This window comes from Carassius auratus, chromosome 24 (assembly GCF_003368295.1).
Source record: "Carassius auratus strain Wakin chromosome 24, ASM336829v1, whole genome shotgun sequence".
Taxonomy (NCBI): domain Eukaryota; kingdom Metazoa; phylum Chordata; class Actinopteri; order Cypriniformes; family Cyprinidae; genus Carassius; species Carassius auratus.
Genome location: NC_039266.1, coordinates 11,011,734 through 11,028,881, shown reverse-complemented (window position 1 = coordinate 11,028,881; position 17,148 = coordinate 11,011,734). Strand labels below are relative to the sequence as shown.

Below are 17,148 nucleotides of genomic sequence, written 5' to 3'. Positions count from 1 at the left end.
GAAAATTGTAAATGGTGTAGAGGAAGCGGAAGCTCATTTTCATTTTCATTGAAAAACTTGAGCCTGAGGGCCTCTGGAATTGTCACTGCCACTTGCCCTGAGAAGTAGCATAAACCGTTATCATGTTCAGAATAATTGTCAATTCTAACTGAGACAATGGCTGGAAGATGACAGGAAGTGGCTCAAAAAAGATAGATGTTTGTATAACGTTCCAGTGGGGAATGTGCAAATATTCTTTACGAATGGTTCAGGATCACTGCATATTTTTACAGCCGCACTCTTAAGAACAGAAACGGAGAGGTTGGAGGTGTGCTATTGGAGCACAGGGTGTAAATTTGTTCACACTCCTGTTTCTCGGGCGCAAATAGAGCTGTGTTGTGCGCGGCACTAGACCGGGGTGTAAATTAACCTGCTGTAGACTCTGGTCAGGCCTGCAATGTGAAACCTTACCCATCTACAGGAAAAACCTTTCTTTTTCTTTACATGAAGATCTTCATGGACTGCACAAGTGGCTGTCTTTGCTGGGTTTGAATCTTTGCAAATGATTGACTTTCATTGTTTCACCTTTTTGAGTTGGACTCTTATCTTTCTGCCTCTTCGTTTCAGAAATGGCAGTGTAGGCTAAAGTCCTTCCCAAGCTGTACTGGTTTTAAAGCATTTGCGCAACCATCTTCATTAATATTTTGGTTTGTGTTGTTTTATCACAGAAACATAAAGAAAGAGATCGCCACAAACCAAAGCACAAAAAAGCTTTGGAACTGTCACCTTCCTTGGTGCCAGCACTAATGGTGACCTCTGAGAAGGTAACTTAAACTATGATAAATGCATGAGAATTTGTATTTTATTTATAAATACTATTAATTTCATTGTATTTTTTACAATATTTTTTTATATGTTCATTTAATTTCTTTTTACGTTTTTGTCATTGCATTATTGTACAAAAAGCACTCTTGAGCAGTTTTGTCCATGTGTGCCTTCCCCTTTTTGGCCACAGAGCTACAACAGCAGCAGTGGTGGAAGTGTCTCCTCAATCTCCTCTGCTCAGAAGCGATTGGACGACAGCGGAGGTCGTTTCACCAATGCCAACTTCCAGGAAGTTCCGTCTCACTCCAGTTCCAGCTCCAAGGATGGCAGCCTCTCTGATGGCAAGAGCTCGGATGGCAAAAGCAAGAAGTCCAGCAGTCACAGCACCAGCTCGAGCTCTGGCTCCAGGGGCCGCAAGTCCACGCCGGGCAAACCCCACGGCCCTGTGGTCACCACAGCGACGTCATCCACAGCTCCCTCCTCAACCAGTCCATTTCAGCAAGGTGAGACTTCCAAACATGCCAACTTCACATTCACATTCAATAGCTGGTAGATTCAAGCCTCGTGTCGACTTCCTTTGTGCGACACTTGAGTGAGTCTGTTGTGACAGTGCTGGATGAAAGCCAGAAGCCATAAGCTTGGCTGACCGGCTGCCTCTGCAATGTGGAGCGGCGAGTCTTTCTGAGCCGTTTGTCCCGTGGGTGGCGTCTTCTGTGTGTGTGTGTGTTTATGTGTGTGATGAGGGAGGTTTGGGAGTCAGAGGAGAAGCATGTTCCCTTCCTTTCTGCTATCAAGCCGTGATGGAGGGATTGAAGCAGAGGTCACGTCTGGAAAATTCAGACTAATCATTAATGTGTCAAAGTACGGCAGGGGCCTCCTTGCTGGAGTTACAGGCAAACTTCAAGGAACCCTGGAAGAAGAAACAGTGTTTTCTCAGCGGAGCGCAATGAGATCAAAAGATGTTTGGTGATTAACTATGGAGTTTAATCTTCTGCCTGGGTTTATGTCATATTGTCTGGGCTCTTGTGACAACACCCGACACAGACCCAGGGTCGGTGAGCCACTCGACTGTTCTGTTCCGCTGCCCTGATGTAATATTCCAAGTATGCGAGAGATTGTAATATCAGCAATCTTTTATTAAATTGAGCCCTTTGTGTTTGACAATACAGGGAGCTATAGTAATATGGAAAGCTTTTTATAATGCAGAATATTTGAGTCTTGTTGATATGAGAAAGGCAGATCAAATCTAATATTCTTTCAGCCAGGATTTAGGTTGATCTCTGGGTCACTTTTCACAATTCAGCTCTGTTTTTATTTTTATATATTTTTTATTGCATTTTAACAATACACGTTTACAAATAAATTTCCACGCAACTGAGAAAACACACACTTCTCAGTATTTTACATTATATAGAATATTATCACCCCTTTTTTGTCTTCTATCAACACATTTCCAACTTCATCACATTTTAAAAACAATTTGAAAAATGTCCCAAAACTCCATCAAAAATTTTGTATTTATATCTTAATATACAATTTGTCTTTTCCTTTAACATATTTGTTACCATTCCTTCTAGCCATGTCCTGTTTTGGTGCGCATATACTTTTCCATTTTAAAGTAATGCTTTAAAGTAAGTTTCGCTTGAAGAATTCATATATTTATAAATGTATACTTCGTCTTTTTTTTTACCTGATCTCCTTAGGAAATAAATGGAAAAAAAAAGATCACAGTGGTATGTTAACATCAAGGATCTTTTCTATAATTACTTTCACATCTTTCCAAAAATTCTTACTCCACTCTCCCATATACGGTGATATAGTGTTCCACATCTTAAGCTAGTGAAATATTTTCATTGTGTTATATGCAGGACAACTGGAGTTAAGTAAATCCTCATCAACCACTTATATTGTAGCAATTTCCATTGTGTGTTCATTGTTAGTGATTGAGCTTCCTCGCATGCTTCCATCCAATCCTCCCATCATAATATAAACCTTAAAATCCAATCTCCAATCTTCCGATTGATCGTTCGAAGTGTCCTTTGATCCTGACACCATTATATTATATAACGAAGAAATTAAACATTTACTAAAACAGTTTCTTGTCACTTCTTTTTCCAAAATAGACAATGATGGCATATACAAAGAGGGAACTATTTTGTGATTTGAAGATAACATTTCTTATTTGTTGTAATTACTTAAAGGGGGGGTGAAATGCTCGTTTTCACTCAATATCCTGTTAATCTTGAGTACCTATAGAGTATTACTGCATCCTTTATAACTCCAAAAAGTCTTTAGTTTTATTATATTCATAAGAGAAAGATAGTCTGTACCGATTTTTCCCGGAAAAACACGACCGGCTGGAGGTGTGACGTGTGGGCGGAGCTAAAGAATCACGAACGCGAGTAAGCTTTTGCGTTGAGAGCGTCTGGAAGCTGTGACATTACCGTGAGGAAAAAAAACATCCAAAACTAACCATGGCTAACAGTCGGATTCAGCGTATATTTATGATCCAGAATCAGATCCAGAGGCTGAAATTTAACAAGAGCAGCATCAGCAACGACGTCTCTATGTAGTATGTACTGGAACTGTATATATTTGCTTAGCGGTTTTGGAAAATGACTAAGTTCCACTTTATGTCGTCTTTTTTTTTTAAGCTGTACATGTGGAAAGTGCAGCTTGATGACAACATCGCATGTTGTTTACTTGATGTGCTTACGCGCCGATAGCTAAGTTAACAACACAGAGATATTTGAAGCAGTTTTACTCACCGCCTGCGGTTCCAACACACGATCGTGACCCTTTTTCGTTGGGATTGCATTATCCTTAAGAAATAAACGATGTGCAAATCCGTCGTCAAACTGGGCCTTGTTTGTAAAACAAGCATCTTCGAAATGCAGGGAACAAACAAAAACACTTGCACAACTCCGTTGATGCTCTGTAAAAATAAACTCCATCCACTAGTCCCTTAATGCTGTTTTTTTTTGGGGGGGGGGGGGGGTAATCTGTGCAGGGTTGTCTTGCCCTGGCAACCAAAAACACACTCCTTTTGTGACATTTCGCGACGCTCTCGCTCTGATCAGTGAATGTCTGTGCTCTCAGTGCTCTGCTATACGGGAGCGCACGCTCTTCCGGGAGAAGTGCCTTAGGACCCATATAAGGAAATGCCGCTCCATCTAACGTCACACAGAGCCATACTCGAAAAAAACTTTCCGAAACTTGTGACAAACCGGAAGGAGTATTTTTGGAACAGCAATACTCCTGCAAATGTACAAATTAATTTTTGAAACTTTGTCCATGTTTAGCATGGGAATCCAACTCTTTAACAGTTTAAAAAACTCAGTATGCAGGAAATAGCATCCCCCCCCCCCCTTAAAGAGATTTTCTCAAATGACTTAAGAGTATTGTTAACATGTATATCTGATATCGTTCGAATGGCCTTGTCAGGCCAAATCTTGAAACCTGCGTCTAATCTGCCTGGTTTAAATTTTCCATTGCCCCAAATGGGACTAAAACAGGATAAAGGATAGAAGGCACCTAAAATATTTTTTCATATTAATAACAATAGGATTGGAAACATTTTGTTAAGATCTTTCAATTTTAATGTATATAAACATATTCAAAGGCAGGCCAGAATTAATGGCAGCTGATACCATATCCACCCAAGACTGGCAGTCCTGAGATAAAAAATAAAACACAATTGTTGGACATCTCAATAATACCAATGAAAATGAGGACACTGAAGACCTCCTCTATCATGTGTCAAATATAGTCTGGAACATCTGTTATTCCAAATAAATTTATAGATTTTTTTTTTCTTAAGTAATTGAAATAGAGGTTTAGGTGGAGGCAGAGTAATGTTCTGGAGTAAATATAAACATTTTGCCAAAATATTTATTTTCAAAATATTTATTCAACCAATAAAAGATCTGGGTAAGAACATCCATCTTTCTATAGAGCTACTAACGCGTTTCAAGTGGATCATAATTTACTTGCACAACATCTCCTAGTTTTGGTACAATTTTATAACCAAGTATGTAAAATGGTAAACTATGTTTAAAAAGGTTGCTACTAAATTACTAGGTTGTTGTCTTTCAATCTCATTTAGATATTAAATAGAACTTTTAGAATGTTTAATTTTGTATCCAGAAATATTTCTAATAAAGCAGGTATTGATGTATCCAGATGCTTTAGGAAAAGAATGACAACATCAGCAAATAAAGCAAATTTACGCAAATCTGTCCAATCTTAATGCCTTTTTGCTTCCAATTTTTTACTGCTGTTGCAAAGACTGGATGGAGATTGCAAAAAGAAGAGGAGAAAGAGGGAGAACCTTGTCTAAACTCTCGTGATACTCTAAATGGTTTAGACAATATTATTTGTAAGCACTTCTGCTGTAGCACTACTAAGTAATCCAACCCATCTACAGTAGCTTTCATCCAAACCAAATCTGACCAATAAATCAAACAAATGATCCATTCAACTTTTCAGCGTCCAATGATAGTAGAGCAGTATCTCGTTCACAGTTCGGTTCATAAAGAATATCTGGGACTCTTTGAACATTGTGAAATCCTTGCCTACGTTGTATAAAACCATTTTTATCCTGTCCTATTAAATTTAATTGTGTACCTTTTAAACTCTTAGCGGTAACTTAATATTTTTGTGTCTGAATTTAACATCATAATAATGTAATTAAAGCTCCTCTCATTGATTCAGGCCAAACATCTATATATTTTGCTCTTTTTCACACATTTTTTGCTTGTCTTCAGAGAGAAATGGCAGGAAATTTATTGCATTGTTTAATCTAGGATCCAGCGAGAAGATATAGCAGAACTTCCTGGATGTGTTTTGGAAAGAATATAGAATGCTGCTAGTTATCTATTGGTTTTGGCAGCTGTTTGTTTGACATTGCTTTATCTTCGAGACGTGTTAACTGGCATGCAAGCTCTGCATGTTTTAATATTAGCGGGAGGCTCAAGGGATCGACTGTGTAGTAAAATTGGGAAGTAAAGCTTCTGCAGCCTCCTGCCACAGCTGTAAAAACAGGCATGTCGGAGTTGTTTCTCCGGCTTTGGTTAAAGGACGAGTCCTTGCCTGAGGGGAAGGCCCAAATGAACACCTAGATCTGGGTCACCCTTTTTGCCTGCCTAGATAGCCTACCTAATTTTTTGGCTTCCTGCGAGTTCGACTGGCTAGCCTTGGAGTGGAAGATGATGGTATTGCTCGATTTCAGGTTCTGTAGATTATTTTCTTGTTTTGTAGAGATTTAAGCAAGACATTTTTCTTTTTCTTTTTTTAATCATGGAATAATTTGAAATTGTATTCATTTTCAATGATAAATAAGAGGGTCCCTGATAAGGAAAGGAGAATCTTCTTAAAACGTGCTGAGTTCTTAATTTTTTTTGTATACATGTTTCTGGAAAAACATTTCTGTAGCATTTTCGGCTGAAGTATATGTTTCATTTCATGCGAGTAACATATTTTCTTACACCTTACATGTAATAGTACATATCTGAAATGTTATTTTCAAGTCATTCTATTTTTGAATTAACAGATCCGTGAAAAGTGAAATCACTTTAATCACTTGACAGCATTGAAATTAATACTAATATTCAGCAAGGATTCATCAAATTGAATTTTTAATATAAAAAAGAATGCTAATCTTTCTAGTTATTAAAGAATCTTGAGAAAATATGTATCATGGATTTCCCAAAAAATTTATTCACAGGTGTTTTTTAACCATTTGTAATAATAAGAAATGTTTATTTTACTGGAGTAATGACTGAAAAGCTTTGCAATTTCATGAATGTCACATTTAAAATAAAAATAATAATAATAATGTGTATATATACACACAGAAGTTTTGAACTATTTTGCTCTAAAATTGATTGGTTTATGTGCCACAGTGTTACAAGCTCTTAGTAAAGATGATTGTAGTGCTGATGTCCAGTTTTGCACTCCAGCTGTGCTGTGTTTGTGTGTCTTTACAAAATTGTGGCTGCAAAAGGTCTTAGTTTTATGAACCCTCTGGTGGTTTATGTAGTCTCTTTGTTAATGTGGTTGTGATATTAAGGTGTGCTTTCATCTTTGTCTTCCTTTTTCTCTTGCAGGTCTTTTATTAGGCAGCAGCAGCAGTAAATCAGCCACTAGTGGGTCTGTGGTCCAGCCCACATCTGATTTCCTCAGCTTCTCTGATCCCAGCCTAAGGGCTGGCGACTCGTACACGCCTCCATCCTTTAGCCGTTGCCACATGAAGGGTGGTGTAGAAAGCACAGCCTCTGAAGGCATGGTGGCTCTGAACACCTTTGGCATGATGTCCCTCCCCCAAAGCTCAAGCAAGCATTACGAAAACTGTCACCCGGCTGGCGAGCTGGGAGGCCTGGCCTCAGCAGGCTACAAACGACCCCAGCCCTCTTCGTCCTCTTCATCTGCAACATCCTCTTCATCTACTGGTGAAGACGGCGTGAAGAAGAAGAAGAGAGGGAACTGGAGGAACCGGTATGGACCGTGCTTCACTACCCAGGACAGTAAAACCACTGATACGGGAGAGCACGGCTCCACAATGCCCTCGTCCACTTCTCCCTCACCGTCCTCCATGAGCACTATGTCCTGCCGTGGGAGTGCAGTCAGCAGTACTGCAGGTGTGGGAGCAGTGGGTGCTGGGAGCAGCAGTCTGGGGATTCAGAAGTCCCCATCCCTCCTCAGGAATGGAAGCTTACAGGGTATGACTGTCAGCTCCTCACCTGCTGGACCAGGTGAGCAGACTTTTGTTTTGCTATGATCTACTTTCTTAAAGTCAACATAAAATTAAAAAGTACCCCTTTTTTTATTTTGTGATTCACATAAAACAAAATCCTCGCTAATAACAATTTATAATTTCCTGTTATAGACAGGAAATCATTTACATAAAAGTTTTAGAGCATTTATCAAGCAGAGTTTTTCAAGTTTGTTCGAACATAAATGTAAACTTAAATACACATTTAAATAAAATAAATACAATTTTATAAATAAAAATCAATTAAACTGAAAAATATATTTAAATGAAATGTATAAAAAATAAATAGTAGTGCTGCAAACACACCAGCAACCAGCAACATTTGTGTTTGGTATAAATGACACAGAACATCTAAAGTGCATTCTAATTTCAAACTTACATCGAAATCTGTTCATTATTAAAATAAAGTACAATCAAGCAAACATATAAAAGGTTACACTGGTCAGTTTAAATAGACCGTAGTATACCGGTCCACTCTGCTGTTATGCCGGAGACATTTTTGCTCATGTAAAGAGGATGATCTTTTCCGTCCATTTTACATTAAGAAAAAATAAAAAAAATTATAGTTTAACATTCAGATACATTGCGAATATGGAACCATTTGGATATGTGCAGAACGAGACATGAGCAATAACCTCCAAATACATCTAGTCAAACCTGAATTCGCTCGTCCTCGTATGCATGCACTCATGCACTGTCACGATCTGCACTGTAAATGCTTGATTATTTTTTTTTTTTTAAACATAGGCCTAGCGTAACGCAAAAATTCTAAATCGTACATTTTGCAGAACATGATCAAATAAAGTACTGGTCATAATACTTGCATAAAATGTTTGATGTGAAAAAAGCTGTTCACTGACTGCACAGCACAGCCACGAGCGCCACAGTTACGTTTAGGAAAATGTAAATTTTAATACTATCATATCATATTTAATACTGTCATTTGAAAAATTACAATTGCGTTTTAAAATACAACAACGAGCACCACAAAACCATTTAAAGAAGTACTTCAGCGGTCTCCTTGACAGGAAACAGTCAACAAAGTAAAATGATCTCAAACGTATGGCGCACTCTCTTCATTTTATGAAATGATCATAATCACATCTATTTATTTCATAGTCCTGCTACTAGCATTTTATACGGACTAAAACGGTGGTATTTGCACTTAATAATAATACGGCTTCAGACGCATTTTTCAGGATTAAAGTTATTAATTGATCGTTAATTTAAACGACGATCAATCATGGATATTATCGAATATTTACATCCCTAAATGCAAATGAGTTGGATGGAAACCTGGCTATTGTCTGCATCAAACCATGCTTCCGAACAATTGTCATTCACCATTCTGGGCAGCTCCAGGACAGCTGTCTCTCCGAGCGCGGTGCTGTCTGTGAGCGGGGCAGAGTAACGTAGCCCTCAATCACGCTACAGTGTTTGTGAGAGCTGCCAACTTCTCCACCACATTTACAGAGTGAAATTTTCTGACTACCTTTATCTCCCAGGACTGTTGTTGAATCTTCCAAAGTTTTGGCTTGGGGTCCTTCACATGCAGCGGTAGCACTTTCCACCGCACCAATAACACGGGGCTGCCCGCCGACGTGCCTACTAAACACAGATATTGGCCGATGCCGATATATAAAAAAATGGCAAATATCGGCCCGATATATTGGCCGACCAATATATCAGCCAACCTCATGTACATGTCAACTGAAAAGAAAAAGCTATTTACTAATAACACTAACCAATTTGGTACTGCTTTGATGTGCATCCTTAATATGCTTTATTCCAAAGAAAACATGTTTTCATCCTTGCTTTTAAGTTACTTTCAGCTGACGTCACCAACCTTTCTTGTTTTATTAACCATCTGCCATATTGAGACTGCTTTATCTGATCCAGTCAAGTTCATTTCATTCTGAAATGCATCATAGTACAGATGTAAAAAGGGTTGTAAACATTTCTTGTTGACTTTGAGGTCCTTTGTTCCCCATGCTGTTGTTGTATTTTTCTATCTTCCACAAACCAATTTTCATTCCTTTCTAATTGCTTATGACGTCTACCATGACTGATGGACATGAACATACTCATTAATCTAAAAGTTCTCTCCTAATATTTCCCAGCTTTTTCTTTTCTCATGGACTCTTACCTATAAACATAGGTTATTATAAATTGGCTGCGTTAATTCTTTTTCAGGAACTACACATGGAGGGTCTTTTCAATATCGCATTCAGTCCAATTCATGTATTTCATCTTAATCTTTCCCTGAATCGCAATTGGTTCCATCTCTGTTTATTTAAAAAAAGAAAAAGGAATCCATTTGAGGTCCACTTTTCTCGAAGAGAAGCCTGGGAACCAGCATGATGTTGTTTTGGTCGGTGCTGAAGCTCATTAGGGTAAAAGTGGATGGAGGTGCTCTCTAAAGTGCTTCCTCATTCCTACCTGATTGAGAGCTTAGAGTGGCCCGCTGAATCTCCATAGAGATGCACATTAACCTGTTGAGCCCGAGGGAGCTGGAGGAGGGAAGGAGCCTGTAACAGGCAATTAGTTCAAATTTTGTATTTGTTCCTCCCTGACATTGTCTTCTCTCGGGATCTAGAGTGAGGTGGCTTGAGATAGTGTGTAGAAATGCCCTGACCCCTACTGGCCTTCCCGCTCACTGAGCTGGAGCCAGAACACCTAAATACATGTTCACACCATTCTCTCTCACTCATTTGCAGGCACTTCCTCTCTCTCACCTGCTAAATCTCACCATTGACATAAGTGCTCCACGTATGCATGGCAGCTATACTGTTAAAGGGACCTTATCTATGGTGCTTCCCTGTTACTTGGCAACCATCAGGCTGTTTTGTAGTTCCTTTCTATCTGATCAGAACTGGAAAACTCTGCTGTACCTTATTCTCTGTCATTCCCTACTATGTATCATCTCACTATCACCCTGTCCGTTCTCTCAAGGCCATATGGGTTTTTTGTGTTTGTTTGGGACTTGTTCTCCCAGCCGTCCCTGCCCTCACCTGTTCCTGGCCTTTGGCTGGACTGTAAATATTTAGCCATGGCTAATGCAGGGCTACAGTAGAGTGCTCCACCTCATTTATCTGTCTCACCCTCCCTCAACGGTTCCCAGCTCTTTTTTTTTTGGATGGCTGGATTATCAGAGGGAGGCTATTATTAAATGCAAACATCCATCTCAGCTCCAGCCGTGTGTAGGACTTTATAGGGTGTTATTTGGAGAGAGCAGGAAACGATTCTTATTGGTTTCCAACTGAAATTAGAAAGAAAAGGTTGATGAGACAGATGAGCGCAATGTACTGTAAAGGCTGGAATGCTCCTGTACAACATTTAAATACTAAACAGATTTGAAAACACTAGGGTTGCAGAAGAAAACTGGGCATTATACACAAAATGACTGACGATTGCACACTTCCAGACTTTGTTTGAAGTTATTCCAAACACAACATACTCGCGTAGAAACATGTGCCTTGTTGCTAGGAGATTCATGACAAATGTTTCTGTGAAATGTCAACTCCGACTGCCCGATATCTGCAGGCTTGCTCTGACTTTCAGCATCTAGTGTCGTTTTGGAGCTGCTTTTTGGTTTTGTTTTTGAATGTAAACATACTGTAGCGCTCTAAAAATGTGGGTCAACATTTGGACCCCATTGTCTTTCATTATATGGACTCAAAACATTTCAGAACAGCTTTTATGTTTCACAGACTAAAGTCGCACAGGTTTGGAACAACCCAACACAAATGATAGGGGCTTACAGTTCTGGGAACGTTTGGAGAAACTAAATTAGTTGGGTTGTGACGAGACACTTATCCCATATATATAATAAACACGATTAATGTATCCGTTTAAAAAAAATAAAGCAGTGGTTCCCAAACTGGAGGACACATCAAGGCTGAGGGATAATTAGGGCCCTATGAAATCCATTTGATGTAATTTTTTTCCACAAATTTTTTTTTTTTTTTTGTTCTGTATTGCATTTTTTTCCGTTTAAATTTTTCTCAATGCCTTTTTTAATAGTAAAATTTAATTTTATCAATTAAAAATCGTGTCTAATAAATAAAAATCATGAAACATAAATTTTTAAATCAATTAAAGGTTTAACAAAAAATGACAAGTTTAAGGCCCTATGTTTTTTTTTTTTCTTTTTTTTTTTTTTTTTTTAAATATATTTATTTTTTATTGTTACCTAATTCTGTGTTTTAGCATGTCTGATTATTTGAATGTATAAACAACTTTATTTATTTTTCTTAAAGTAGCTTTATGGATTTTATGAAATGACACTAGTTTTACTCAAATCAAATGGTAAAATGATCATGAAGTGACTCTCAGAGCAGTTCTGGAGACGTTGTTCATGTGTTTCTGTCCTCATTTAGTGAGACGACAGACACTGAAATCACTGCAAGCATCAGGCGCGCGCTTCTGTGTGTAATAAATGAAACACTTGTCTGCGCCATTCATTAACAGAGACACGCAGAACATGCAGGATTCATATTTAAATCGACTTTTGCGGCTTTATATTTACAGATACATTTCGTGATTTGATTTAAATTAATTAAAAGTAGATCATTACACTTAAAGTTTGACAAATTTCATGACATTCTGTGTAAAACTGTGAATTTTGTTTTTATGACTGGATAAAGACTACACTGCATAATTTACCCCCTTAATGAGTCCACTTGCCTGATGTGAACATAAAATATCTTGCATACCACCACTGGTGAAAGGGCAAGTGACATATGTGTACGCTGATTGGGAAAACCATTACAAAACACCAGCTACCTGGCATTTTTAAAAACCATGAAAAAATATTTTCTCCACAAACATGGGAAACCGCGGTAAATGCATTTACCTGTTGTCTGCAGTGTTATGTTCTTCAATGATAACACTGCAAGTTGTCATAGGAGATTTTAGTCAGATTTTCATGCTCATTCAGTCGCCTAAATTGTGTTTACATTCCATCTCCGTTATCACGAAACCCATGACACATTACAAAAACAGCTCTGATCACGGCGTCCTCCAATCTGGTTATTGACATCCATAAATGATGTGAAAAAAGACGTCGCTGTCGGCTGCTTCAGAGTTCCTGTTACCAGGAAAACGGCCCGAGGGAGAAATTGGTTCTCTAGGAATGACCCTGCTGACTAGTTCCTAGAACTACGCGGTGTCCATTAGTGGTCCCTAATGACAGAATTTTCATTTTTGGGTGAACTATCCCTTTTAGACTGGATTTATTACTCTGGATGAAACTATGCAGCCGTCCTGTTCATTCGAATAAACATTGATGAGCAAAGCATGCGCCTGCTGCATTAACTGCAGCCATGTGCTGTAACTTATCTTCACTTTCGGTCGGCATGCATTAGAAAAGTCAAGCCCGTCTGTTCGCTTGTGATAGAACATATCTTGAAGCTAGTAACCCAACGCAAAACACTTCAAGACATCGATCACTGCTCAAGATATACATTTAAATTAAAAACATCTGCTACGTCAAAGGCCTAAATATGTTCTGCTGGCGTGCAACAATACCTTGAATCAGTCCCTGCTTTCTTCTCTCCGTCCGTAAGGAAAGTGCCGAAGATCCTTATCAGGTTCTGAGCCTCGTCATTAACCTCCCTCTGAACTCGCATGGATTTTCTGCTGAGAGAGGAGACAGGGGTTTGACTTGAAATGCTGGCTAATCTAATTTGAAATTTCCCCTCCCTTCCTCTTATTTGATAAGGGGGGGGGGTTCAGGAGGAGATGTTAAGCCCGGATCGATCGGGCCCGTTCGATCAGCACCAGATAACAGGATCTTTGTCCTTGCTTTGTTTGGTCGCTCATGTCTAGTAACCTCTAATCAAATGCTCCGTTGGTTGACCTTTTCTGAAATGTTAATTATTAACCAGATTACTAGATCAGCATGATGATTTAAAGATGAATCTAATCATTAATGAGCCGAGTCAGCGGCTGGTATTCACAAATCTCCCAAATGTAAAACCAATTGGGATTAAATGGGAAAACCGTGACACAGCGATGTCTAAGCTTTCCTTTTTCTATTACATATTTCCTATGTGGAGTTTGGAGCTTGGTACTGTAAATGCTTCACGTGGTACTTCTCCGCCCAACAATGTTTCCTTGTTTCCCCAGTGAATGTAGACTGCTCCAAGCCATTCATTCCTTTGTGTGGCAAGGGGGCCTCTCTCTCGTTCCTGCAATGGGTCAGCCTGGGCCATCAGCTGGGTTTATTTGAGATGGTGGCAGGGGAGGAGGGAGAGAGAAAAGGGGGGGGGGGAATCAATAAAACAACAGCAACAACAAACAGCGTGCATGTCATGAACCGGCACATAAATATGAATGGGCCGCACTCCTCCCCAGCTCATTTTTACAGAAGAAATAGTGAGTCGTCAGATTCAGGGAACTGTTTTCTGGGTCACTGGGAGGCCGGTGCAGAGTGCATGTTGAGAGGACTCCGAAATGCTTTGTGCTCGCTCTCAAAGTCTGCTGTGATGAGGGCCTGGTCAGACAGGCCATTCAAAGTCCACAAAGTTCATCTCAGGGGCAGCGGCAAAGATAGATGGATAACCAGTCAAGGTATATTGGAGGACAGAGGTTGCCCTAACAGCTATTAAAACGTTGCTTTTACCACGAGATTACAGGTCATAACCTGCGTTGATTTGTTTCACATCCCCCAGTTACTATGCCAGATCTCCTGCTGATAAACAAGACAATGTTATTTTTTGACTCGGTGGGAATCAAAAGAGATTGTTTGGCCAAGTGATTATCATCGAAAGTGTGCTGTTTTGCTTTAATCATTTACTGTAATTGCTGTCTTTTTGCAGGTTCGTACTCCAGCAGTAGCGATGTAGCCTGCCCATTACCCAGTGCTGTGTTTGGAGGGTCTCTGTCCGGATCCAACTCCGAGTTACCTGCTCATCAGTCAGTGGTCACTTCCATGTCAACTCTCACATCTTTGCCCCCGACTGCCCCGTTCACCAGCACCTCTTCCACACATGTGAGTGTTTAATTGACCTTATTATGTATTCATGCTCAGTGGTCACTCTTTATGTGATTGATTATTTCAATACCCGTTTGGTTTTGTGAAAATGGGCAAATGAATGACTCCAGACTAAATTAAATTTTTGTATGTGGTGTTTTTGTTTTAATTAAAATTTTAACAACTTTAACCCCTTACTAGTAACCCCCCTTTTTTGGCATGGAGACCGAAATTACATACCCAAAATAAAAAGGTTTCTGCTCATGATTCTTTCTGACTAGATACATAATCAACCTTTGTTCACAAAGCTGACACTTTAAAGTTTACTGTTCAGGAATCAGAATCACTCAGACTGTTATGATAATAGAGATATATAAGCTCAAACATAAAAACAAAAATAAAAATATTAAAAACATATGTTTTAAATGTATTTAAAAAAATGTTGATGTAGGAAATGAGTTTGAAAACACAGTGTAGCTAAGGCCACAAGTCTTCCAAGACTTCATAAAAAATTTCATAATCGAATCTGTAAAACTGTGAATTTTATGAAATATTTTCTAAGGCCATGTCATGTGTGTTTTTAGAGAAGGCTAATCAGATTGATTTATGGCCCTTGTCATCTCTGTAAGATCTCACATGTAAACTTTCCTGTGCTCTTTGTGTATGTTTCACTGTTGAAAACTGCCCGAATCATGATTGTATTGTTCTCACCAAACGGTTCTTTCACACCTCCACCAAGTATGACACATTATCTGCATTATTCTTTTATCATTATTCTTTTGTTTTTATTCCACCTTTATTAGCCTTGATTGTGGTTTTTCAGGCTTTACAAAGCAACAAAGCAGCGATCTCACTTCAGTCTCTCTTTGCATTTAGCCCTTATTTATCAAAAGTCTTACTATAAAAATACAACAAAACATTTTCTTACGACCTTACGTGAATTATTGAGACAAAAATGCATTATGAAGAAGAAAAGCACCTGCTATTAGTAGCATTGGTGCTAACGTTAGCATCAAGCTACATCTGACAATTTATGAAATTATTAGTACACTTTTACTCAAAACTCACTTTAAACCCCGATCGAGTGTTTATAATAACTTCCTTTAGCGATCAGGGGTGGAATTTGGTCGTTTACTGTTGTAAAAATATGTTATTTGTAGCCTTTTTCATCGCTGCACAAGTTAGCATTTCCGATGTACATTTTCGATTTTTTTTATAAAAACGCCCCAGATCTCAAGAAATTCTCATACCAAGCTTTACTATCGTAATCGCGGGTTTATTATTCGGATATTTTGTGTGTACAGAGGTGTTTCAGTGTTGTTTTGGCCAGATAACTACCAGGAAGTGTGCAGGAAGCATGTGACACGATGGGGCGGTGTCCAGATATGAAACTCTAAGATTGACGTTTGAAAGACCCAATCAGAGTCTGAGTCACACACCGCACGAGCTGTGACTACTGCACGTACACAGAGATCGCTGGGAGAGGCTGTTTATCATCTGATCGCGTAAATCCGTGGAAAATGAATAGAAATGACGATTCTGTCTGAAGAAATATGAAGTAAACATCAGTAAATATATCCATATATCTCCGCAGATATGCATCTTTGGTCTGTAAATCCTTATTGACGCTGTTCAGTGAGTCTATGTGAACACAAATAAACCGCTCTTGACGTGACTGAATATGAGTGAGTTGTGAATTTCTATTCAAAATGTGGCATAATACGGATTTATTATTTTGCACTCCTGACATAAATCACTAAATATCTGTCACTGCAACAATGTTTTATCAAAATATTGGTCAAATATCGAAGCTTGAGTCTTTAAACTTTCCATTGATGCACAGTTTGTCCAGATGAAGTAAGACAGTGATGTTTAATGTGCTGTGAAAGTGAAACAATAATAAACTGGGGCCGTCAGCGATGTTTGCACGCAAAGGGGTTAAGAGAGTCATTTGCAAATATGATGCAGTTAAAACATTTAAGGGTCAGGTTTTTAAGGTTGCATTAAATTGGTCAAAAGGGACATTTGTTTAAAATAACTGCCATTAATTTTAGGCTTGGCGCTTGGTGCTAAACTATTTAAAAGTGAAGGAAAGCGAGGAAAATTCAAACAAACAAAAAACTAACAATTGCTTTACGCCAAATTGCCGCTCTTTGAAAGTGAAAGTAAAATGCGCATGCCGCTTTTACATGCTATTTAAAAGCAAAGGAATGTGAGAAAAAGAGGGAACGCCCCCGCCCCCATGGTGATACTGTCACAACATTATTCCCAACCTTCACAAAAATTTTCTGTTCATTGAAGAATCCTGAAATTTTTTTTTTGCAATTTCCAACAGAACTATTTTACACATTGATAATGAAAAATAATGGTTTTCTTGAGCACTAAATCAGCATATTAGAATGATTCCTGAAGGAACATGTGACACTGAAGACTGGAGTAAGGACTGCTGATAATTCAACTTTGCTATCACAGGAATAGATTATTTGAAATTTTAATATTTCAAAATAGTTCTGTTTTTATTTAATATATGCAGTCTTTGTGAGCATTTACAAATCTTACCAACACCAAACATTTGAACAGAACTGTATATCTGCAA

General features: G+C 38.6%; 1 protein-coding gene across 8 annotated transcripts in view; it reads left to right on the top strand.

Moving 5' to 3' along the window:
• mllt10 (MLLT10 histone lysine methyltransferase DOT1L cofactor) overlaps positions 1-17,148 on the top strand; it is a 55,772-nt gene that overhangs the window by 23,991 nt on the left and 14,633 nt on the right. For all 8 annotated transcript variants that reach the window (XM_026201001.1, XM_026201000.1, XM_026201002.1 and 5 more), the window contains 4 exons: positions 708-803; positions 995-1,307; positions 6,912-7,556; positions 14,398-14,570. In XM_026201001.1, coding sequence (XP_026056786.1) covers positions 708-803; positions 995-1,307; positions 6,912-7,556; positions 14,398-14,570 — 1,227 coding nt within the window. The remainder of the gene's footprint in view (positions 1-707; positions 804-994; positions 1,308-6,911; positions 7,557-14,397; positions 14,571-17,148) is intronic.